This window comes from Hyaena hyaena, unplaced genomic scaffold (assembly GCF_003009895.1).
Source record: "Hyaena hyaena isolate Hyena2069 unplaced genomic scaffold, ASM300989v1 scaffold_173, whole genome shotgun sequence".
Classification (NCBI taxonomy): Eukaryota; Metazoa; Chordata; class Mammalia; order Carnivora; family Hyaenidae; genus Hyaena; species Hyaena hyaena.
Window position 1 is genome coordinate 1,276,887 of NW_024080805.1, and position 25,138 is coordinate 1,302,024.

A 25,138-nucleotide genomic window follows, 5' to 3' on the forward strand; every position below is an offset into this window, starting at 1 on the left:
TGTTTTGTTATGAGTTTTCTTCCTTTATAGTAGTGCTACTCAAATAAATTGTTTCCAGACCATTTGTGACTGGTCAGAAATGAATTAGATGCGGAAATTAAGAGTTAGCCTTCAGAATATTGTATAGCTGTTGAATATGGCCTCAGATTTTTTTATAGTATGTCACAAAATTATTTATACTTAACAAAATGGAAGGTTTTTCTTTTAATAAAAGGTACTTTATTGCTATTAACTTGAAGAAGCACTATTCTGTACAGTATTAAGAAAATAGGGCCGCCTGGGTAGCTCAGTTGGTTGAGCATCTGATTTCGGCTCATGTCTGATCTCACAGTTCATGAGTTCAAGCTCTGTGTCGGCTGTGCTGGCAGCTCAGAGCCTGGAGCCTGCTTCAGATTCTTTGTCTCCGTCTCTCTCTTCCCTTCCCTGCTTACGCTCTGTCTCTCAAAAATAAACATTAAAAAATTTAAAAATTAAAAAAAAAAAATTGTGGAATTAAAAAAAAGTGATACTGCTATACCGCTTGAACTAAGTGGAAAGGAGGCTCCCTTTCCTGACCTCCAACAAAGCAGAGTGGCATTATCAAACATTCCATTCAAATATTAATTTTTTATTACTGTGTTTTAGAATTACCTTGGAACCAAAAAAAAAAAAAAAAAAAGAATTACCTTGGAACCTAGGAGTCAGGTATTCTTGACTTAATACCAAGTTAGTAAAAGAAAACAGATTTAGAAAACCGATCATGTACCAAGATGTCGCTTTTCTTACCACAGGTTTCAATACTTATTCTTCCATTTTTGTTTTATATATTTTACTATATTTTCCTTTTTAGAATAGATACTTATGTTCAGTTAATTATGAATTATTGTAGTTCTGTGACTTATAATGTCTGTTGTGTTTTATTATTAGTCATGCCTTTATTCCATTAATTCTCTTAGAATTCTGATGTGCTTTTTTAGTTCTTTGGCAAAGTGAGAGAATTTAAATTTGTTAATAAGTAGTTATGTTTCATTTATAGAAAGTGTGTCTGCAGAATTGCTCTAAGTTTAGTTTTGAATAAGGCTTATAGGGAATCTGTCATAAGCTAAAGGTTTTTTCTCTGTTTCTTTTGAAATTGTAGATATTTTTATGAAACATTACTGATAAGATCATGTTAATGACCAAATATTACAATATTGTAGCCTGGCAATGCCTGTGATGCTTCTAAGCATGTCTGAGACACAGTTTGCAAGCCAACTTATACCCTTATTTATAATGCATTTCCCTTAATGTTTTATAGGATACTTACAAATTCATTTACTCTTCTTTCTGAGTTTAATTTTTTTCCTTTTGAAATGAATTTAGTTGAGGTATACTTTAAATTAAAATTTTTTGAGATAGAATTCACATAAAATAAAATTCAACCTTTAAAAAGCAGTGATTTTTGGTATATTTACAAACTTGCGCAAACATTACCAGTAATGCTAGAACAATTTCATCCCCTCATTAGCAAACATTACTCATTTTCCCCCAAACATTTGAGCCCTGGGCAACCACCAATCTAATTCTACTTTCTATCTTTATGGATTTGCCTGTTACAGATATTTCATATAAATGGAACCATACAATATGTATATGCTCCTTTATGACTGGCTTGTTTTGCTTAAGCATAATGTTTTCAAGGTTCATTATATTTTTTTAATGAAGTTTATTTATTTGAGAGAGAGAGAGAGAGAGAAAGCACCAGTGGAGGGAGGGGCCTAGAGAGAGAGAGAGAAAGAGAGAAAGAGAATCCCAAGAAGGCTCTGCACATAGTCCAGAGTCCCACCTCGACTGCATCTTGAGGGGCTGGAGCCCACCAACCAAGAGATAGATCATGACCTGAGCCAAAGTCAGGAGTTGGGCACTTAAAACAACTGAGCCACCCAGGCATCCCCAAGGTTCATTCTTGGAAGTAGTATATTATCCAAAGTCACAAATATTGATGGCTATGTTTTCTTTTAAGAATTTATAGTTTTGGGGCCATCTCAGTGGCTCAGTAAGTCAAATGTCTGACTTTCATTCAGGTCATGATTTCTTGGTTTGTGAATTCTTGCCCTGAATGGGACTCTGTACTGTCAGTGCAGAGCCTGCTTTGGATCCTCTGTCTCCCTCCTCTCTGCCCCTCCCTCCCTCCCTCCCTAGCTCTCAAAATAAATGAACACTTAAAAAATGCATTACAAAAAAGAATTCTACAGTTTTGGGGGTTCCTGGGTGGGTTAAGCATCCGACTCTTGGTTTCAGATCGGGTCATGATCTCAGGGTTTGTGTGGTTGAGCCCTTTGTTTGGTTGGAGCCTGCTTGGGATTCTTTTTCTCTCTCTGCCCCTCCCCCTCTTACATACTAGCTCGTGCATGCTCTTTCTTTTTCTCTCTCAGAATAAATAAAGAATATTATAGTTTTAGTTCTTAAACATTTAGGTCTTTGATCCATTTTAAGTTAATTTTTGTAGGTAATATGAAGTTGAGCTATTCTCATAAATAATGAGACTTATTTATTTTTTAAATGCTTGATTATTTTTGGTAGAGATAGAGCACAGTGAGGGAGAGGCAGAGAGAAAGGGAGACACAGAATTGGAAGCAGGCTCCATGCTCTGAGCTGTCAGCACAGAGCCCATTGCAGGGCTAGAACTCACAAACTATGCGATCATGACCTGAGCCAAAGTTGGACGCTTCGAGCCACCCAAGTGCGCTGATAATGAACTTATTTTAAAAAGTATAGTTTAAGTTTTATAAAATATATAATTGTGTAATCCGCCAACACAAACAAGATATAGAACATTTCTATTACACCAGAAGTTCTATCCTGCTTTTTTACCATTAATTACTCCCTTCTTCCAACCAACTAGCCCTCAGCAACTACTGATCGGCTTTTTGTTGTTAAAAAGATTACATTTGTATTTAATAGAATTCCATGTAAATGGAATAATACATTATGTACTCTTTGTAACTGGTGTCTTTTATTCAGCGTGTATTTTGAGGCTGATAAATGTTGCATGTATTGGTTGGTTATTAGTTTTTATTGATGAGCACTGTATCCCTTTATAGGTATACTACTTGGTTATCCATTCATTTGTTGATGGACATTTGAGTTTCTGGTTTGGGGCTGTTATGAGTAAAGTAGACAGACGTTTATATACAAATCTTTTTGTGTACATATGTTTTTGTTTCTTTTGAGTAAATACTAAGAAAAGAAATTGCTGAATAATATGGCAAATGTAAGATTAACTTTGTAAGAGACTACCAAAGTGTTTTCCAAAGCAGCTGTACCATGCAAGTATGGGAGTTCCACTTGCTTCATATCTTCAATACTTTGTGTGATCAGTCTTTTTAATTTGAGCCATTCTACTGGATATGTAGTGTTATCTCATGGTGTTTTGCCCTTCTTTGGTGATTAGTGATGTTGAGTATTTTTACATGTTCTTAGTGACCATGGTGGGTTTTGTTTTTTTTTAAATTGTAAAATACAGTTAACGTTTACTGTCTTAACCATTTAAAAAAATTTTTTTAATATTTTATTTATTTTTGATAGAGAGATAGAGACAGCATGAGCAGGGGAGGGTCAGAGAGAGAAACATAGACTCGGAAGACCGGCTCCAGGCTCTGAGCTAGCTGTCAGCACAGAGCCTGATGCAGGGCTCAAACCCACGAACCCTGAGATCATGACCCGAGCCAGAGCTGGATGCTTTACCGACTGAGCCACCCAGGCGCCCCATGTCTTAACCATTTTTAAGTGTGTAGTTCACTGGTGTTGCATACTTTCACCTTGTTGTAGAATCATCACCACCATCTATCCCCATTACTATTTTCATCTTATAAAATTAAAACTATACCTATTAAACAGTGACTCCCTATTATTCCCTCTCCCCAACCTGTAACAAACCACCATTAAACTTTACCTCCATGATTTTGACTGCTCTGAGCATCTCCTGTAAGTGGAATCATGTGGTATTTGTCTTTCTGTGACATGTTTATTTCACCTAGCAAAATGTCCTCCAGCAATCCTCTTTGTTGTAGTGTACTAGAGAATTTCCTTCCTTTTTAAGGCTGAATAATATTTAATGCATATGCTACATTTTGCATATCCATGCATGCATCAGTGGACATGGGTTGCTTCCATATTTTGCCTATTGTGAATAATGCTGCTATGAATACAGGTGTATTAATATCTTGGAGACCCTCTTTCAGTTCTTCAGGAGTAAAATTGCCGGGTCATATGGTATTTATGTTTTTAGTTTTTTTGAGGAATCACCTTGTTGTTTTCCACAGCAGGTTTACCATTTTACATCCCAGTAGTGCACAAGTTCTCTACATATTTGCCAACACCTTTATTTCCTGGTTGTTGTTTTTTTTTAATATCAGGTGCTATCTCATTTTAATTGGCATTTTCTTAATAAACAATGAAGTTGAGCATCTTTTCTTATGTTCATTAGCCACTGAGAGAACTATCTTTTCAACTCCTGTGCTCAGTTTTTAATTAGGTTGTTCTATTTTTTTTGTTGAGTTTTAGAAGTTCTCTAAATATTGTGAATATTAATCATTTAAATAGTTTGCAAATGTTTTCTCCCATTTGTGGGTTGCCATTTTACTCTGTGGATAGTCTTGTGCATGAAATCTTTTAATTTTAATGAGTCTAATGTGTCTGTTTTTTCCTTTGTTACCTGTCCTAAGAAATCATGTGTCCAAATCCATTGTCATGAAGCTTCCTAGCCTATGTTTTCTTCTAAGAGTTTTACTGTTTTGGCTCTTACATGTAGGGCCTTGATTCATTTTGAGTTAATTTTTGTATCTGGTATTTTAATGTGTAAGGATCCAACTTTATTCTTTTGCATGTGGATATGCAGGTTTCCCAGCACTGTTTTTTGAAAATACTGTTCTTTTGGGGCACCTTGGTGGCTTAGTCGATTAAGTGTCCAACTTGAGCTCAAGTCATGATCTCACGGTTCGTGAGTTCGAGTCCCACATCAGGCTCTGTGCTGACAGGTCAGAGCCTGGAGCCTGCTTCAGATCCTGTGTCTCCCTCTCTCTCTGCTCTTCCTGTTCATGCTCTGTCTCTCTCTGTCAAGAAATAAACATTTAAAAATTTAAAAAAATATATTGTAATTTCTCCCATTGAATGGTCTTGGCACCCTTGTTAAAAATCATTTGACCATATATGTGAGGGTTTATTTCTGTCTGCTTTATTCCATTCCATTAATTTTTTATTTTTAAAGTTTATTTTTACTTCTTTTGAGAGAGAGTTAGAGAACAAGCAGGGGAAGGTGCAAAAAGAGGAGTAGACAGAATCCCAAGTGGGTCTCACACTTCAAACTGTGAGAGCATGACTTAAGCTGTAATCAAGAGTTGGGACGCTTAATTGAGCCACCCAGATGACCCTTTCCCATTAATCTGTATATGTGTCTTATGCCAGTACTACATCATGTTGATTACTACATGTCTGTAGTAAGTTTTGAAATCAGGAGGTGGGAGTCCTCTAGTTTTGTTCTTTTCTCTTAAGATTGTGTAGGCTCTGGAGTCACTTGAGATTCCCTTTGAATTTTAGCATGGGTTTTCTTTCTCTGCAAATTATGTCATTGATATTTTGTTATGGATTGTTTTGGGTAATAATAAGTCTTCTAATCCATGGACATGTGATGTGTTTCCATATATTGTGTTTTTAATTTTCTTCGTCATTGTTTTATAATTTTCATTGTAGAAGACTTTCATATTCTTGGCTAATTCTTAAGCATTTTATTCTTTTGGTGCTATTGTAAATGGAATTATTTTTGTAGTTTTCTTTTTATATTGTTCATTGTTCACCTATGGAAGTGCAACTGAATTTTGTGTGTTGGCTTTGTATCCTGTACTTGGCTGAATTCATTGATATTAAGAACATTTCTGTGGCGGGGCGCCTGGGTGGCTTAGTCGGTTAAGCGTCCGACTTTCGCTTAGGTCATGATCTCGCGGTTCGTGGGTTCCAGCCCCACGTCGGGCTCTGTGCTGACTGCCAGCTTAGAGCCTGGAGCCTGTTTCAGTCTGTGACTCCCTCTCTCTCTGACCCTCCCCTGCTCACGCTGTCTCTCTCTCTCTCCCCTAGAAATAAATAAAACATTAAAAAAAATTAAAAAAAAAAAAAAGAACATTTCTGTGGCATCTTTAATGTTTTCCGCATATCCTCTCCAAATGGATAATTTTCCTTTCTAGTTTAGATGCCTTTTTTTTTTCTTTTTCTTTTCTTGCCTAATTGTTCAGGCCAAAACTTCCCCTAATATGTTGAGTACAAGTGAGGAAAGCAGGTATTTTTGGTTTATTCCTCCTCATCTTAGTGGAGAAGCTTTTAGTCTTTCACAATTTAATATGATTTTCACTGTGGGTTTTTCATATGTGACTTTTAGGCTTAGGTAGTAAAATTTTTAAGTTTTAGAGTGTGTGTGTGAGCAGGGGTGGGGGTTAGGGGCTGAGGAGAGAGTCTGTTTTTTTTTGTTTGTTTAAATATTTTACTTATTTCTGAGAGAGAGAGACAGCATTAACAGCAGAGGGTCAGAGAGAGAGGGAGATACAGAATCTGAAACAGGCTCCAGGATCTGAGCTAGCTGTCAGCACAGAACCCAATGCGGGGCTCGAACCCACGAACCATGAGATCATGACCTGGGGCTAAGTTGGACGCTTAACCGACTGAGCCACCCAGACGCCCTGAGAAGGAGAGAGTCTTAAGCAGGCTCTGTGCTTAGCATAGAGCCCAACATAGCTCTCAGTCTCATGCCCCTGGAATCATGACCTGAGCCGAGTTCAGGAGTCCAGTGCCTAACCAACTGAGCCACCCGAGTGCCTCTCTTTCTATTTTGTTGAATGCTTTTATCATTAAAGAGTGTTGAATTCCTTCACATGCCTTTTCTGCATGTGATCAATTGAGATGATCATGTGTTTTTTCAAGAATTCTTGCATTGTTATTCATCAGGGATCTTGGTCTGTAGGTTTTTTTGTAGTGACTTTTTTCTTTCATTGTTACCAGGGTTGTGCTGGCTTCATAGAGTGAGTTGGGAATGCTCTGTTCTTTGAAACTTTGAGAAGGATTGGTATTCTTCTAGTTTGGTAGAATTTACTAACGAAGTTATCAGGTCCAAGGTTTTCCTTATTGGAAGATTTTTAACTATTGATTCAATCTCCTTACTAGTTATATATCTATTCAGATTTTCTATTTCTTTATAATTGGGTCTTGGTAGGTTTTGTGTTTGTAGGAATTTGTCCATTTCATGTGGGTTATCCATCTTTTTGGCTTACAATTATTATAATGCTCTTATAGTCCTTTTTATTTCTGTGGAATTGGTAGAAAAATTGCCACTTTTACATCTGATTTTACTAATTTTACTCTTTTTTTAGTTCTGCGAAAGATTTTGTTTTTCTCACAATGAAATTTTATTTACATTGATTTTTATTGTTTTTCTATTATATTTTGTTTGGTTCTGCTCTTTATTATTTCCTTCTTCTAGCTTTGGGTTTAGTTTTTCTGGTTCTTAAGTTATAAAGTTAGATTGTTGTTTTGACATTTTTTTAAATGTGTTTATAAGTATAAATTTCCTTTATTAGTACTTCTTTCACTGCATCTCCTAAGTTTCATTTTGACCATAATTCTTTATTCCTTTCATGATGTGTCTCTCCATATATTGGGCTTTGTTGTTGTTGTTATTGTTGTTCCTCTTTTCCTTTCCACTTTAACAAAGAGTTCTAAGACTTTTTTTTTTTCCTTAATCAGTTTGCACAAGTTTTTCCACTATGTGTATATATGGTAGTATTTGTATTCAATTTGCAGCTTGCTTTTTTCACTATTTTCATGGTGTCTTTTAAGCAGAGAAGTTTTTAATTTTAACAAAATTTGTATCTTATCTAAGAAATCTTTGTTCCAAGGCCACAAGTATGTTCTCCCTTTTTTTTCTACTATGAACTTTATAGGTACCATTTACATTTATTTCTGTGTTGCATTTTGAATTAATTTTCATATATGTAGAGGGAAGTTGAGGGTTTGTTTCATTTAGTTTTTTCAATATGGCTATTTAATTTTCTAGGATCATTTGTTAAAAAGATTATTGTTACTCAAATTTCTTAGTACCTTTCTTGAAAAATCTAATGTTAGTATTACTATATTCCCTGGAATATTGGTATAGCTATACAGTTGGGCAGTGGATTAGGAAGAGTGGAAAATAACTGTTGAAGTGAGCACTCTGAAACTCTCATCTTGCACATAATTAATACTAATTTACTGACAGGAAGTGTTTTTAAAATTCTAAAGTAGAGCTTTAAATCAGAAATTGAATTTTTATATGAAATAATATTTTACCAAAAAATAATTCTTAGTTTGAATGTCCTTATGTAAATTTTTTTTTTTTTTTTTTACAACTTTTGGGAATTGCTTTGGCTCCAAAATAATGGAGTATATGCCCTTTGCATGGAAAAACAACTTAACAATACTTCATCTCTTAATTCAGTTTTAGGTAGGTAAGTTAGACCTTTGTTTACATTTTAGTAATTTTTAAAAATTATAGTATATTCTGAGTAATATTTTCTAAAAATCCTGAATCTCTGACATAAATTTTGTATGATGTTTTCATAATAGAAATGCAAATGTCATTTCCATTTCTTTAAATGTACCCTCTTATTACCTACATATTTTTTTGTCATTTTTACAGGATTGGATTGTTACCCAATATAATACATGAGTAGTAAAATTTCTTTAGCACATGATTAAAGTATTAGCTATAATTATTTTTATTTTCTGGCTTTTAATTTCAGGTTGTATAGTGGCCATATTAAATTAATCAAAATAGGGAAATGACATTTTCTTCTTATCCACAGTGGCAGCTAGACTGTCTTGCTTGCTTGCTGAAGTTAATATGCCAGTTTGCAGTAGATCCGTCCGATTTGGATTTAGCTTATCATGATGTCTTTGCCTGGTCTGGTATAGCAGAAAGCCATAGGAAAAGAACTTGGCCTGGTAAATCAAGAAAGGCTGCTGGTGATCATGCCAAGGGTCTTCATATACCAAGGTTAACAGAGGTAAAGTACAGTAGTTACCATTAAATTATAGTAATGTATTCTACTTGTTTTATAAAGTTAAGAATATGCATAAGGAATATGATCCTAGACTACCACAATATGATGTAACAGCTGAAGTGATACCTTCATTTTAAGTTTAGTAGTACTTATGAAATAGTAATGGTTTTTAGTTCATTATCCAAATTCCAGGAATGAATTGTATGCCATTCTAATGTACTCCAATTGTACTTAATTATTTAATCATTTAAACAATAATTTATATAGTAAATTTATCAGTGTCCATTTAGGGAAATAAGCCCCACTTTGTGTTTCAACAGAGGTGATGTAAAATAAATAATTGTTTTTACATGTCTGTATTGGAGGACTAAATATACAAAAAGAAAATAATTGAGGTAACCCAGAGGAGTAACCATTCACCATCCCTAGGATTTGAGAAGCATATTGAAAAGTTTGGGGTTATCAGAAATGAGGAAGGATCTTGTTGGCCTGGGACTTAGGCCTCAGAGGAAGGGGTTCTACTACTGCTTCTGAAACCAAATGGCCTCTCCTGGGTTAAATATTTATGGTTTAATGCTGACGAAGAAGCAAGGAAGTAATCTCTCTAGTGTCGCAGGTTAATGGAACCTCATAGAAACCAACTAGCAGAGAGGAATTTAGCTTGTGATGTACCAGCCCTAATATCACAAAGCAAGTTGATAGAATGGTAGATTTAGAGCTGAATGAACATGGCATCATAACCAGGACATCCACCCGTATAATTAGAATTCTTTCTTTCTGTAGATTGTTTTGTTCATGTGATTAAATATTTGCCCTTCCAATTGTTCCATCACTGAATTGGGAAACGGTGAGAGATGAAGACAAGTTTTTAGTGAGATCTCTTCCTCATTTGTAACCTTTTGAGAAGAGCATCTTACCTCATAGCTGCCCCTAGAAATACTAGAATTATGAGTTGTTTCTGATTAGAGAAATATGTTAGTGAACATAGGTTGGAAACTACTGGTGAAAATTGAAACCTGAAGCATATTTCCCTTTTGAGATTTTGGAGATTAAAGGGACCAGATGATTTTGTTAGTATTCCGAATCATTTACAGCTGATACAACTAAAATATGCTATGGGGACTTCAGTGTAATTTAAATGTTTTCCAGTATTGCTTATTGTCAACTACTTACTTTAACCTTGCATTGCTATAATGTTTCAGTTCATTTTTTTCCAGAATAATCTTTCCAAGTTATAATTTAAAAGTTCTCCATTAACTCATTATCTTCACAGCTTTTGACCTTACTAATTAGTGGTTTCCTCTTAATATTTTAATAATAAATACATGTAGTATAGATATAAGATACATATGCATATGAGGAGTTTAAAAATAGTGTTTGTTTTTTCAAAGAATGTATGCAATTACATGCTTCTTGACAGTAATTCAGAATATACAGGTGAACCTACCCTCCTCGTCATAAGTGACTACCATTAGTAGTTAATGAATTTTTTTCTGTGCATATACTTCTAGAGTTTAGAAAAGGTGCTTACCATATATATTTTTCCATTACTTTGTCATAATCAGAACTTAGTGTATTAAGCTATTTGAGAAAAAAAAATCTTTGTTATATTAATTCTAGAGACAAAATTACCCAGTTTTGATATTTTATAGAACACTAATGTTTTCATAATTTACTATCATGCATTATTTCATTTGCTCTCCTTAAAAAGCCTTTCAGAAGGTTCATATTCCAAGTTGAACTTTTAAATTCCAGCCTAGACAGCTTTCCTTGAAGCAGTCCTGATTTCACCAGGGACAGGTTTATTTGCTGCTCTCTTTGTTTGCTCATGTGGCACCTTGTAGCCCTTGTATTACAGTGCTTTCTATGCTATCTGCTGCAGTGGCCTCAGACCTCCAGGATGGGAACAGTGCTTATAATATAAGTGCCCAGAAGGGTTTTGATCTGCAGACGGGAGTCAGTAATTCTTTATTTATATAAATTAGCAAATTATTTTCTACCATTATATAGAACTCTATAGAAAATTATATAGAGGAACTAATAGCTAAAAATTAAGTAGTGTATTTGAATGATGCAGCTTGAAAGGTGGCAAACTAAATGTTGACCCTCAGGATTTTTAATCTAGGATCTGTGCCCTGTATTCATCTTTTTCTCTATTTCAAGATGGTTGAGATCTCTATTGCTGCTTGCATTTGCTTATTTCAAAATTTAAAAATGTGTAATTCTCATTAATCACCCCCAATAAACCACTGACCTGTGTAATACATTTTGTCACCCACAGAATTTGTGGGTCAAATACAAAGAATCATTTTGCAAAAAAATAAATAAAAATAGTTTGGCCTCTATATTTCTAAGTTTTCATTTTTTTTTAAAGTTGTTATTCTTAAGTTTGGTCACAAAATTCTGATTTTATAATATTGATATTTTTACAGAATGATATTCTTTGTCATAGATAAAAATCAAAGTAATTTGGAGTTTTGGATTAAAAATGCATTTTTGTGTTGTAGCGTATTTAAAGATTTTTTTGTAATGTTTTTGTTTTGAAGGTATTTCTTGTTCTTGTCCAAGGAACCAGTTTGATTCAGCGACTTATGTCCGTTACTTACACATATGATAATCTGGCTCCTAGGTATGAAGTTTTTACATGATTTATGTATGTATTTATAGTAAGAATACAGTGCTTTAAAATTTCATTTTGAAAAAATTTAAGTTAGCAAAAAGAATTAAGTTACCTTAACTTTCCTACTGTTCACCTTCATTTGCATATTAATATTTTGTCAATTTTTATTGTATAATCACGAGTGTGCATTTTCTGTGTGCACATATTTATTTATATATTGTCCTGAATTTTGTGAGTGTAAGTTTCAGATATCATGACCATTTGGCATTTACTTCAATACCAGGACATTTTCTTAACAATTGGAGTAAAACACTGAAATATAGAAAATTTAACATGGTTATGATAGTGTTATTTAATATATAGTTCATACTCAAATTGTCCCATTAATATTTTCTATAATTTTTCCCCCTGGTCTAGGATCATGTACTACGTTTAGTTGTATCTCTTCCATTTCCTTTTACACAAAGATACTTCATTAGCCTCTCATGATACTGACATTTCTGAGTAGTGCAGGCCAGATGCTTTATATAGCATCTTTCAATTTAGGTTTTCCTGATTATTCTTCATGATTAAATTCAGATTATATACATTTTTAGCAGGAATACTCTATACATAACTGGTGATGTCAGTTTGTCCTATTAATGATACTAATTTTTATTGTTGCCTGCACATTTCTCTACAATAAGGTTTCTGATTTTTCCTACTTTTGTGGGAAGGTGCTCCTCATAATACTTTTCATTCGTTGATTTTGAACATTCAGAGATGATTTTTGCCTAAATTTAATTATTATTAAATGTTTATAAACTAGTGATTTTCTGACTTATAACCATTCCTTTTTGCTTATCGGTTGACATTCTATTTTGAAGAAGTTTTCTCTTCTTCCCTTTTAGTTCCTATCAGTTTGAATTAATCGATTATTTTTCACTCAGTTTGTTATATCTCATTACAGTTACTATTCACTTTACTAAGATTATGCCTAAGTTGGCTTCCTCAAGCTAGTTCATGGGTCATTTTGACATATCCCTATTATTTGGGGTAGAGAGAAGGAGTCCTTTTTTATTTTTTCTGCCACTGTAAGATCCTCAAGGAATGTAGTTTCCCTACCTTAGTCCTGGAATCGGCCATTTCTTTAAGAAGCCCTAGTTCCTGTTGGTGAGGAACAAAATATGGGTTCTTGGTATATTCATTGCTACTGAGGACTCCCTTGTTTCTAGGCCCTTGGTGGATGGAGTTGGAAGTTCATGTATATGAATATAGTTTAGCCATGTGATATCCCATCTAATTTGGGGTACAGTGGAGATTTTTTTCTTAAATAATTTACAAAATTTTAATGCAGAAATTCAAGTATGGTGATTGCTGACTGATACATGGGGACCTGACTGTATGCCTTTAATAATCACATAGGTTATGTTAAAGTATGTAAAATTGATTTCTAAATAGTGTATAGGTATTATGTTGGGCTGAAGTTTGGCATTATACTCAAATTATTTATAAAGATAATGTAAACACGTTTGAAAGTGCTTTAACCTTATTCGTGGCTAATAGTTAACAACTGTTTTTAGATGCTTTTAAAAATCACTTTCGTAGGCAGTGGTTGCAATTAAATAGCATGATTATTTTAAGATTATTTCTTTTGTCATTTACTTTTTTGGGGGTAGGGGGTCTCTGTGACAGTTAAATTCTAGTTCATTGCTTAATCAGTATATACTTTACCCCACTAGACTCTGAGTTCTATATGAACTATATCTGATCTTGCTCAAGATTGTATTTTTAGCACCAGGTACCTTATCTCATTGTTTGTAAAACTTAGGAATGGACAACATGTAGAAATGAAGAGATTACTAGAATATGCCTTTTGATTTGTATAAAATCAAATTTTATACCCTAACTACCAGTTACTCTCCGGTTAAGTAATTCTTAACTCTTCCTCTGTGTCCTCTCTAACCCACACTCTACCTCACTATCCCCACACACATCAAGCTAACAAGGCAATTTAGTAACTGCTTTGGTCCAGTTTTATTTCTTAAAAATTACAGAATGTTCACATGACTTTATTAGCCTCGCAGGTTTGATACCAGCTGCTGCTATTCAACTGGCTCACTCTGTGGCAATTCTTGTTTTCATTCTACCAGTTCCTAAAGAACTTACTACAGCCTTTGTAACGTGAACTCCTTCATCCCACTCCCTGTCCCTATTTTTTCTCAGCACCTGTTCATGCACCATTATCTTTGCATAGGCTCCCACTTTGAGTTCATATGGTGGTAGGTTTGTATCAATTAAGACAGCTAGAGCAAATTTTTTTGCCTGTGTTATCAAAAATCTTATGCTACATATTTAAAGAGTAGATGGGTAGCTTGCTCTTGGTACAGTTGATTTTACCATTATGATAATAACTAAACATGAAATATGGATAAATATATGATACCTAAGTTGTATCTTTGTACTTTTTACTTTAAACCAATAATGTGGGTAAGTCTTTCTGTTTGAGAGTTTGAGAGGTACTTTGTTATTTATAACAATGTGAGGATGCTAGAGATCAGTGCTTTTTCTTTTCGAAACAATTTGTTTATAAGACAGATAATCCCCATATATTGGTTTTGCTAAAATGAAAATTTTTGGTACTTTTCTTTAAATTATAGCAATAAATTTTCCACCGAAGTAACAAAATGTATGGAGAAAAATGGTTCCAAACTAATACGGAATTAAGTTAGTTTTCTCTACTTTTTAATAATTTGCTTTTAACCATTTCTGATAGAATTTCGCATTAACAGTACTAAGGGAAGGGCATTATATGTCAGTCTATGATTTTATTTTTAAAATTAGAAGTCTGAAGTTCAGAATCAAAACCGTTATAACCTTTCTCTTTGTAATACACATCTCTGTAGTAACTAAATCCTGAGCGCTTCCTGAGGGTTCACTTATTTCAGTCAATACTATATTCACTCAGATGTTGTTCATTAAATCTGGACAGTCATATGGAGTAGTCTATAATAATTTTTTACCAATGTTTCTTTAACTGATAAAGACTATAGAAAAAATATTTTTCTTAAAATTTATTCTTTTTGGGGGGTGCATTATATGTATAAACTTGAAAGGATATATGGTAATAAATTGAGTTATTTTTATTTTTATTGTTGAATTTAATCAGTGGTGGTGGGTTTTTTTTTTTTTACTTTACAGAGTTTTGAAAGCTCAGTCTGATCACAGGTCTAGGCATGAAGGTAAGGATTCCACAAAAGCAATTTTTAATAAAGATTTGCATAACTAGATAATGTTTAATAATGAACATTGTGTTTTCTTTATAGTACAAGTCCTTTTAGTCTTATTTTTTTCTAATTTCTCTGTAGTTTCACATTATTCAATGTGGCTCTTGGTGAGCTGGGCGCATTGCTGTTCATTAGTGAAATCTAGCCTTGCTGATAGTGACCATTTACAAGATTGGTTAAAGAAATTGACTCTCCTTATTCCTGAGGTAAGATAAGGATTGAAGATTAGAACTATTATGCTTGATATTATTTGATATTATTGGCATTGATAATAAAAAAAGAGTTAATGGAAACAAATGGACATGATTTTGTAAATATATTCCATTAGCTAGAATATATTTATTAAATACTTTTAAGTTCCAGAATGTTTTAACTATGTACACTTACCTATGAATGTTTGATAGTCTGTAGCCTTCATATTTGTCTTTTTTCTGAACTAAAACTAATTATTTTGCTTTAGAATTTTGAAAATTTTTTTTTCTGGGAAGGACTTGAGTGTTTATTTTGGTAATTTATATTTTAGAGTTTACTTTTTCCTTTTCTGTTTAATTAGAGTGTATCCTTAGCACAAGAGATAATAAAAATTAGTCAGATATATTTTGATTTTGATGTCAACAGTGAGGTCAGTGTAATTTTCACTAACATGTCTTGATGTTGCATATACCATATTCCTAAATGAAATAGTAGAAACATACTTTTGCTATAACATCTAACCACAATAGACACATTATTTTAGACTGCATTATCTTAATACCTTTAGCTCTGAGTTTAATGCATATTTTTGTTCTGACTGTGTCCCAGGTAATGATTATGACATTTGGGCAAGTCCTTTAGAAACAGTAAAATGTTCTGGTTAAGTACTTTCTAAATTGCTTCTCATTCTGAAAATATTTTCTCTTTTTATTTAGTTTTCTAAATAAATTATTATGAATATCTTCTCTTAGTCCCTTTTGTATTTGTTACTATGTTTGTTTGTTTCATGATTCTATTTGGGCATTTCTAACATGTTTCTACATATTATTGTATACTTCGGGATACTTTGTTCATATTTATGTGCATGAGTATGTTATTAGAATATTGCATTTGAAAATTTATTACTAAAGCCATCTAACGTTATTTCTGCTGACATATTTTAAGATTAACTTTTAAATACTTAACTCATACTATCTTTGGAACATTTTCATTTAGACTGCCGTCCGTCATGAGTCTTGCAATGGTCTTTATAAGTTATCTCTGTCAGGGCTGGATGGAGGAGACTCAATCAATCGCTCCTTTTTGCTATTGGCCGCTTCAACATTGTTGAAATTTCTTCCTGATGCTCAAGCACTCAAACCTATCAGGGTAAGTTTTACTGTGTTTAGAAGCTGTTTCTGTTCCTACAGTTTTCTTTTCAACTTTTTATCACTGTATTATATACTTGCAGTAATTTTGAGTACTTGTTTATTGAATGTAGTTTTTACCAGGAGGATAGTCATAAAGTTCTTAAAGTGACCGCATTGTGGACTTACTGAGTCCATGTTATACCTACGAATGGAATTGTATGATTTCAGCTCTATGGGATCTCTCATGGCTGTTCTGTTTTGGAAATAGCATTTGTTCTTACTAGGTTTGGGACCTTATGTTAATAAATTGAATGATAAAAACATGATGAAGGAAGCTATCTTATTTACTCACACAGATTTTGTGGTTTTCTATCTTTCTGATGTTCTAAATTTTCAGTGTCCTTTACTGTTCCAGTGTGTATCCTAGCCTTGTAAAAAAGCCTTCTACCACATAAGAAATTCAGAGCTCATTAACTAAATTTTACTAATCCCAGATATATGATGCATTATAGGATTTACATTTTTCTCCTACATAAAGTAAAGTGTTTTTTATGTTTTAGATTTCAAAACTATAATAGACCACTACATTTGGGTAGATTTATATATACTCATGTTCTGTAGGCTTCTTTTGTTGACACATTTTCATTGAATTCTTAATTCATCACAGGTTATAAGAAATTTGAGAGTACTGTTTTTCTGAAAGGTCTCATTTACTTATGGATGTAGTTATTCTAATTTTACAGGAACTAGAAGTGTTCTCTCTATTCTTTATTATATTTTGAATGCTGTTTTTATAGGGCTATAATTTTTTCATAAGGTCAATAGTTTCTTATATGTATTAAAATTTTAAATTATTCCCTTTTTTAAAGTGTTTTCACATTCACAGAGTTTTAATTTTTTTTAATAGATAGATGATTATGAAGAAGAACCAATGTTAAAACCTGGATGTAAAGAATATTTTTGGTTGTTGTGCAAATTAGTTGACAATATACATATAAAGGATGCTAGCCAGGTATGTTCAGAAAATTATACATTAACTTGTTAATAGAGATATATTAAGCACATGTATGTTTATGACTTTATATAGGTCCTTATTTTTAAGGTCATTTTTATCATTTTATAAGAGTTGAAAATGCCGTAATTATTTTACAGTAGTTGTACCATTTTGTTCTGCTGTAATTCCTTGTTCTTTTTACTTTGACCTTTGTTGAAATGTCTTCATCTGGTACCTAGAAGTAATTTCTTGTTTCTTCTGAGTAAGATTTATAGATGTAAAATCTTACTTGGAATGTGAAATTTAGACTTTAAATGTAAATAAACAGCTTTCTGTAATATTGTGTGGGTTTGGAGTAATATGTAAAATAAAATTGCAATTCAAATAGAATTTATTTTAAAGTAAACTGTCAGTTTACTGATATAATTTTCTTAGACTAAAATATTGTCAGATGTTTAAAACAAGTTAACTTCAAAGACAAACAAGACATAAGGCTTGTTTTTCTCTCTTTCATAAATGTAGTAAACTTAAATGCATCTAAGTCTTCTAACAAAATGATAAAGAAGATACATTAAGATATTTAAGAAATACTTTCCCTCTTTTTTAAAAATGTGCTTTAATCTGCAGCTCCTGAGTGGCTCATTTGGTAGAACATTCAACTTTTGATCTTGGGGCTGTTAGGTTTGAGCCCCACCTTGGGTGTAGAGATTACTTAAAAATTAAAAATGTTAAAAAAAATGTTTTTGAATTCCAGTGCATTTTATATAATTTACATTTTAAAAAATTCTGTAGTGTTTTCACTTCTTTCTTTTAAGGAGCAGTGTGCATTGAATTCTTAAAGTATCCTACTTTTCATTTGAGAAATAATTTAAAAAATTGAATGTGTTTTATTTTACTTGAGTATTCATAAAATATTGATGGCAGATAAACATTGGGGTGGGAGGGGCGAGAGAGAATCCCAAGCAGGCCCCAGAGTGTCAGTGTGGAGCCTGATGCAGGGCTTGAACTCACGAACCATGACATATGACCTGAGCTGAAACCAAAAGTCAGATACTTAACTGAATGAGTGACCAAGACACCCCTACAACTATAATTTTATTAATTGACATCATGTATAAGTAAAGAATAACCATTATTTATACTTTAATTGGTATATTGATGAATTTAGGAGAAGCAAAATCTTCTTACAAGAAAAGGATGTTTTTTGTTTTAGTAATCTCTGGCTACTAAACAAAAAAAATCTATATTTGAATTTTGTATTTTCTCTTTGTATTAAGACCACACTCCTCGACTTAGATGCTTTGGCACGACATTTGGCTGACTGTATCCGAAGGTAAATTTAAATGTGAAATTGACAGTTATATTGTTGAGAAAAGATAAAGGACATAATTATGTGAACTGTCTTGTTTTGCTTGTGTTCTTTTTTGTGTAGCAGGGAAATCCTCGATCACCAAGATGGTAATATAGAAGACGATGGGCTTACAGGACTCTTAAGGCTTGCAACAAGTGTTATTAAACACAAACCACCCTTTAAATTTTCGAGAGAAGGACAGGTTAGTATTAAGACATCCAAATATATATATATGAAATATGAATGAAACCTTTTTTTGTGGTTGGATTGTATGTGGGTACGTAAACATCTTAAATATGCAAACATAAAGCTTGCTAGAACTTTATTGGTGGTAGGAAAAGTGAACATTGAATGAAATAAACCCTAGAAATAAAAATCTTAGGCTTATATTTAGAATGCAAAACAAATCTTAATTCCTGTAACTTGTACATAGAAAGGCAACCCCTACTTCAATGGTACAGTTTCTGTACGATTGAATATTTTGAATTCATAATTTACGCAGTGGAATTAATAAGTAAAATAGAGTTTCATGTTTTAAAAGCCCATTTGACATAAAACCTATTGCATATTTAATAACACATATTGCCTCTATATCTACAAATGTCTAATTACTCTTCAGATGAAGTTATTTACTTTGCCATTAGCACTTTTGTCATTGCCTGCATTGAGGGAGTTAGTTTTGGTTTGGATGATTATTTTCTTGACGCTGCTATTTGTGGTAGGAAACACAGGAATAACCAGAGGATGGAAGATAGGCCTCATTGGCATGAAGTAAGGGATTCTGGTGATAAATATATGGTACTTCCCCTATCCTGCCAAGCCCCTTCTTGTGCTATTTTTTTAGGTCCTAATTTTTTAATTATTCCTTAAAACCCACTGGGAATAATTTGATTTAGTTTTGCTGGTTGAAGTATTCTGTTACATAAAGCAGTATATAATTTTTATTCCAAAATGTAAATATATTGAATTTTCTGATAATATATTGTAACATGAAAATCATTCTAAAGAAAGAAAACATGTTTAAATAGTGCAAAAGAAGGTCCCCATGTAGTTTTATTTCCCATGATGCTCAACTGATGGATGGCCTTCCAAGAGTTTCCATGGATACATTAAATACTCAAGTAAATAATTTATATTACATCAATACCATTCTTTGATCTGCTTTCTTCATTCATTCAAAAAGTGAATGCATTAAAAAATGTATTTTAAAAAATTGAATACATAAAGAGAAAAAGAGTATATTATTGACGTTTATGTTGTTACTGGTTATAAAAAACAACCTGCAGCTGTAGGGCACAACATCTTTGCACACCCGTTATATACTCATAAAAACTTTGTCCCGTTATATACTCATTAAAAAAAATTTTTTTTTTAAATTTTTTTTAATGAGTATATAAAATTTTATATATTTTATTTAAAATTAGAATTTTTTAATGTTTATTTTTGAGAGAGAGCAAGTGGGGGAGGGGCAGAGAGAGAGTGTTAGACACAGAATCTGAAACAGGCTCCAGGCTATGAGCTGTCAGCATAGAACCCAGTGCAGGGCTCAAACTAACAAACTGGGAGATCATGACCTGGGCCAAAGTCAGCTGATTAACTAACTGAGCCACCTTGGTGCCCCTATACTCAATTTTTAATGTTTATTTTTGAGAGAGGGGGAGAGGCAGCATGAGCTGGGGAGGGGCAGAAGGAGAGGGACAGAGAAAATCCCAAGCAGGCTCCATGCTCTCAATGTAGAGCCTGTTGAGAGGCTCCTCAAACTCATGAACCATGAGATCATGACCTGAACCAAAATCAAGAGTTGGATGCTTAACCAGCTGAGCCACCCAGGTACTCCACCTATACTCATGGGGTTTTTTTGTTTTTAATTTTTTGGTTTTTTAAATTTATTTTTATTTAAAAAAAAATTTTTTTTAATGTTTGTTTATTTTTGAGAGACAGAGTGCGAGTGGGGGAGAGGCAGAGAGAGAGGGAGACACAGAATTTGAAGCAGTCTTCAGGCTCTGAGCTGTCAGCACAGAGCCCAATGTGGGGCTCAAACCCACAAACTGTGAGATCATGCCCTGAACTGCAGTTGGAGGCTTAACCAACTGAGCCACCCAGGCACCCCATTTCTTTCTTTTTTTTTTTTTTTAAATGTGTATTTATTTTTGAGAGTTAGACCATGAGTGGGGGAGGGGTAGAGAGAGGGAGAGAAGGAGACTCAGAAGCTGAAGCAGGCTTCAGGCTCTGAGCAGTCTGTACAAAGCCTGATGCTTGGCTCAAACTCAAAAACCACAAGATCATGAACTGAGCCGAAGCCAGACAGTTAACCAGCTGAGCCCTCTAGGAACCTGTATACTCATATTCTTAAAAGTAAATTTGATTCCTTCTCATTGTAATACCTTAGTTTACAAAAGGTTCTATCTGTTTATTCTTCCAACTGCACTGTATTAGAATGTTTCTAATATCTGTTTCTCAGGTATCCCCATATTCCTTACATATGAGGTCTTTGGCAGTTTTATTCTTGCTCTAGTTATATGTTTTCTGTTACTATTGAAGATGAGTGTCTTTGTGTTAACTTGTGAATTTTCTCTTCATAATCATTGTATATTCTTTGTCATTTTTCTTATTTGTAAAATTCTGTACTTTGCAAATATTAAAAAGATTTAAAAATTCTTTTTCTGGGGCACCTGGGTGGCTCAGCCAGTTAAGTGTCTGACTTCAGCTCAGGTCATCATCTCGCAGTTTGTGGCTTTGAGCCCCGCGTTGGGCTCTCCTGACAACTCAGAACCTGGAGCCTGCTTCAGATATAGTGTCTCCCTCTCTCTTTCTCTCTGCACCTTCCCCAATTCTGTTCTCTGTCTCTCTCTCCCCCTCTCCCTCTCACCCTCTCCCTCCCTCCCTCTCTCCCCCCCCCCGTCAAAAATAAACATAAAAAATATTTTTTAAAAATTGTTTTTCTGTCCTCTTTTCCAGAATTCTTGTTTTTCTTACCCATGTATTTAAAAGACTACTTATTCTTTCCTTCTCTCTTTTGTTTATTGATTTAAACAAATAATAATCTTAGGCAAAGTTTTGAGCCCTTTGTTAGTAGGCCCCATGTTGACAAATGATGAAATTAAGGCATAGGCAGGTTAAGCAATTTGTCTCACTGATGTCACTCATACTCTTCACTTGGTCGATCACCTAAAGATTCTCTGTGTCAGTATATACTGTGTACAGTTAATTCATTTTTTTTTAACAACTGCATAATATTTTTTTCTGTGTATGTGTGTACACATATATACACACGCACATACACTAACTAGCTTCCTAATGATCAAAATGGTCTTATGCTCTTACAAGTAATATTGCAGTGAAGATTTATAAATATCTTCCACTTAGGAAATCTGTAGGAAAAAATTCTGGAAGTAGAATTGCTGGTTCATAGGGTATGTACCTTTTTGATTTTGGTCAGTATAACCATGTTGCTTTCAGTGGATGCTGAGCCAATTTATGGTTCCACCTACACTGTATGTGGATGAGTCCCCATTTCCTCACATTCCTATGAACCCAGTATAATATCAAATATTTCATTTACCAGTCTGATAGGTGAAAAAGTTTCTCTTTGTTTTATTTATTACTTTTTGTGATTATGAGTAAGGTTGAGCTTTTCTGCATGTGTTTGAAAGCCATTATTTTGTATTATCTTTTCTCTGATCTATACTCCATGTAAATACTAGGAGGGCAAATAACTTGGGGTTCTAATTAGGAAGTTTGGACTGGTTCTGAATAGGGAAAATGGAGAAAAGTGGCTGGATTTTGGGATGCTTATTGAAGGTAGAGCTTAAGGCTTAAATTTGGATAGGATTGTGAGGTGGGAGAGAGAGAAATTAAGAATGACTCCATAATTTTAGGCCTGAGAAACTAAGTGAATGATAATTTCATTTAATAAGAAAGGGAAATCTCAGGATAGATGGTTTCAGGGTTCAAAATCAGGAGGTTCATTTTGGATATGTTAAATTTTTTTTTAATGTTTTGTTTATTTCTGAGAGAGGGCGAGAGACAGTGTGAGCAGGGAAGGGTCAGAAAGAGAGGGAGACACAAAATCCGAAGCAGGCTCCAGGCTCTGAGCTAGCTTTCAGCACAGAGCCCTATGCGGGGCTTGAATCCACGAACCTGGAGATCATGACCTGAGCTGAAGTCGGATGCTTAACTCACAGCCACCCAGGCACCCCTGGACATGTTAAATTTGAAATGTCAATTAGATACGGAAGTAGAGAGGTGTTTAAAGCGATTGGTTTGGTGTAATATTAAGAAAAGTTTTCATTATCCTCTAGGTACTTAAGATACCTTTTCTACTTTAATGATATTTATTTACTTTATTAAGAATTCTTTAAAAATTGCAGAGAATTTACTTTTGGTCAGGAATCTGTTAACATTTTGTGTAAAGAGTTTTTTAGTAAATAGGCTATACAGGCTAAAGAAGGTTTCTGTCACCATCATCATCAAGACTACTGTTGATTTTCTTTTCTCTTCATGCCCTCTTCATCCATTTTTCTAACTCCTCTTTAAAAATATAAACCTTGTTGTTATCTCTACTATACTGCATAGTATCTAGCAACAAATGTATATTGAACAGATGGATGATTAAGACTCAGTGCTGTTTCTTAAGAACTGACAATTTAATGGTTCAGTTTTTTCAGCAGGTAATTATTGAGAAACCTGCCTTACTCAAAATTTACATGTACCTTCACAAATAATGGAATATTTGCAATTCATGGTAAAAATTAAGAGCTGTTAAAGAGATAACTATCAGGGTTATAAAAGATTGTATAGCACTGTCATGATTAGGAAAAGCTTTGAAGAAGGTACACCTTTTGTAATACAGGATAAAGTCTTTTTAAGTAGCAAAGTACTTTTAAGTCGTAGAAAAGAATTTGAGTAAAAACTAAGTCAAAGGAAACCACTAAATATGTGTAGGAAATTTATAAGTTCAGTTTGGCTTGAGTTTGAAGTATAAGAGGGAACTTTGGGAAACTAGATGGTCATCTCTTGTCTTCACAGGAGATTATTTTTATATGTTCATGTAGTACAACAAAAGCATTACTTTTTAATTTAAAAAAGGGGGCCTTTAAAGTGGTCAGTCAAAAAACATCAGGAATGTATTTTAGCAAAAATAAATCTGGTGACAAATTAAGAGTCAGCTTAGTGCAGTGGTCTTCAAACTTTTATTGCTCACATCTCTTTGAAGAATTTTGGGAAATCCTAGGTGTTCCCTCGCAGAATTTTAAATTTAAAAAAAAATTCTAGATTTTTCAACTGTATGTATTTTTTTTTGTCTTACTTAGTTTTGAGTTTTTATTTTAATTCCAGTTAATACACAAAGTTTTATTAGTTTCAGGTGTACACACGGAGATTCAACAGTTCCTTATTTTAGCCGGTGCTCACCACAAGTGGACTTCTTAATCCCCATCAACTCTTTGTATTTTTAAAGAATAAAATTTCTACATTTGTTGACATTGAAAAAACATTTATTTATTATGACCTCATGGTGTTGTCTTAAATTTTATCTGTATTTAATTATTATTACGTCGTGCTAATTTGGACATGAGCAATCAAAGCAACATAAATATATATTTTTTTCATATACACAGAAGACTTAGATTGTAAAAACTCTTTTTAGTAACATTTTATAGGAGGAGATTTGTATCTTTGTCAGCTGTCGAAAATTCTTCATCTTCTACATTAAAAATAGTTGGCGGTCTATAGCAATAATTTTGTCATACTTTAAAACATTTATTTCAGTCTTAAAAATAGAAGGAGCTATATTCTTTTTTTTTTTTTAATTTTTTAAAAAATGTTTTATTTATTTCTGAGAGAGAGAGAGTGAGCAGGGGAGGGTCAGAGAGAGAGAGGGAGACACAGAATCTGAAACAGGCTCCAGACTCTGAGCTAGCTGTTAGCACAGAACTGGACGCGGGGCTCAAACCCACGAACCGTGAGATCATGACCTGAGCCGAAGTTGAACATTTAACCGACTGAGCCACCCAGGCGCCCTAGAAGGAACTATATTCTTGAAATACTTTCATAAAGGCTGTTTTGTAATTAGATTAGTAATAGCAGAATGGGTTTAGTATATCTCATTTTTCTCTGAAACTTTCTCCTTTTATTCATAATCTGTAGTCTTTGTTGTATCTGGCTTAAAGCTGTTTCAGGATAGTTGTTCCTTTACATGATTTTAGAGATTTCCTTCTCATAAACTTGTAGGATGGCAAAACTGATGGTCTCTTTGTGTAAATCATCTTAGCAGGATATGTAGAATTCCCAAAGCTGGAGCAGTGAGTGCAGTTGGCTCTGTTGCTACTGGCATGTTTTGTTCACCAGCCTTGGAGTTGTTAGGGATCTTTGCATTTCACTTCTGATCGCCAAGTAATATTAACCTTGAAAAACAAAACTGAGACCCTGAATAGCCAAAGCAATCTTGAAAAAGAAAACCAAAGCAGGAGGCATCACAATCCCGGACTTCAAGGTGTATTACAAAGCTGTAATCATCAAGATAGTATGGTACTGGCACAAAAAC

The 25,138-nt window shown here is 33.7% G+C and overlaps 1 protein-coding gene across 7 annotated transcripts in view; it reads left to right on the forward strand.

The window, feature by feature from the left end:
• Positions 1-25,138, forward strand: part of USP34 (ubiquitin specific peptidase 34) — a 252,168-nt gene that overhangs the window by 156,647 nt on the left and 70,383 nt on the right. For all 7 annotated transcript variants that reach the window (XM_039240318.1, XM_039240319.1, XM_039240314.1 and 4 more), the window contains 8 exons: positions 8,844-9,044; positions 11,588-11,670; positions 14,842-14,882; positions 15,009-15,133; positions 16,116-16,268; positions 17,157-17,261; positions 18,521-18,576; positions 18,676-18,796. In XM_039240318.1, the coding sequence (XP_039096249.1) occupies positions 8,844-9,044; positions 11,588-11,670; positions 14,842-14,882; positions 15,009-15,133; positions 16,116-16,268; positions 17,157-17,261; positions 18,521-18,576; positions 18,676-18,796 (885 nt within the window). The remainder of the gene's footprint in view (positions 1-8,843; positions 9,045-11,587; positions 11,671-14,841; positions 14,883-15,008; positions 15,134-16,115; positions 16,269-17,156; positions 17,262-18,520; positions 18,577-18,675; positions 18,797-25,138) is intronic.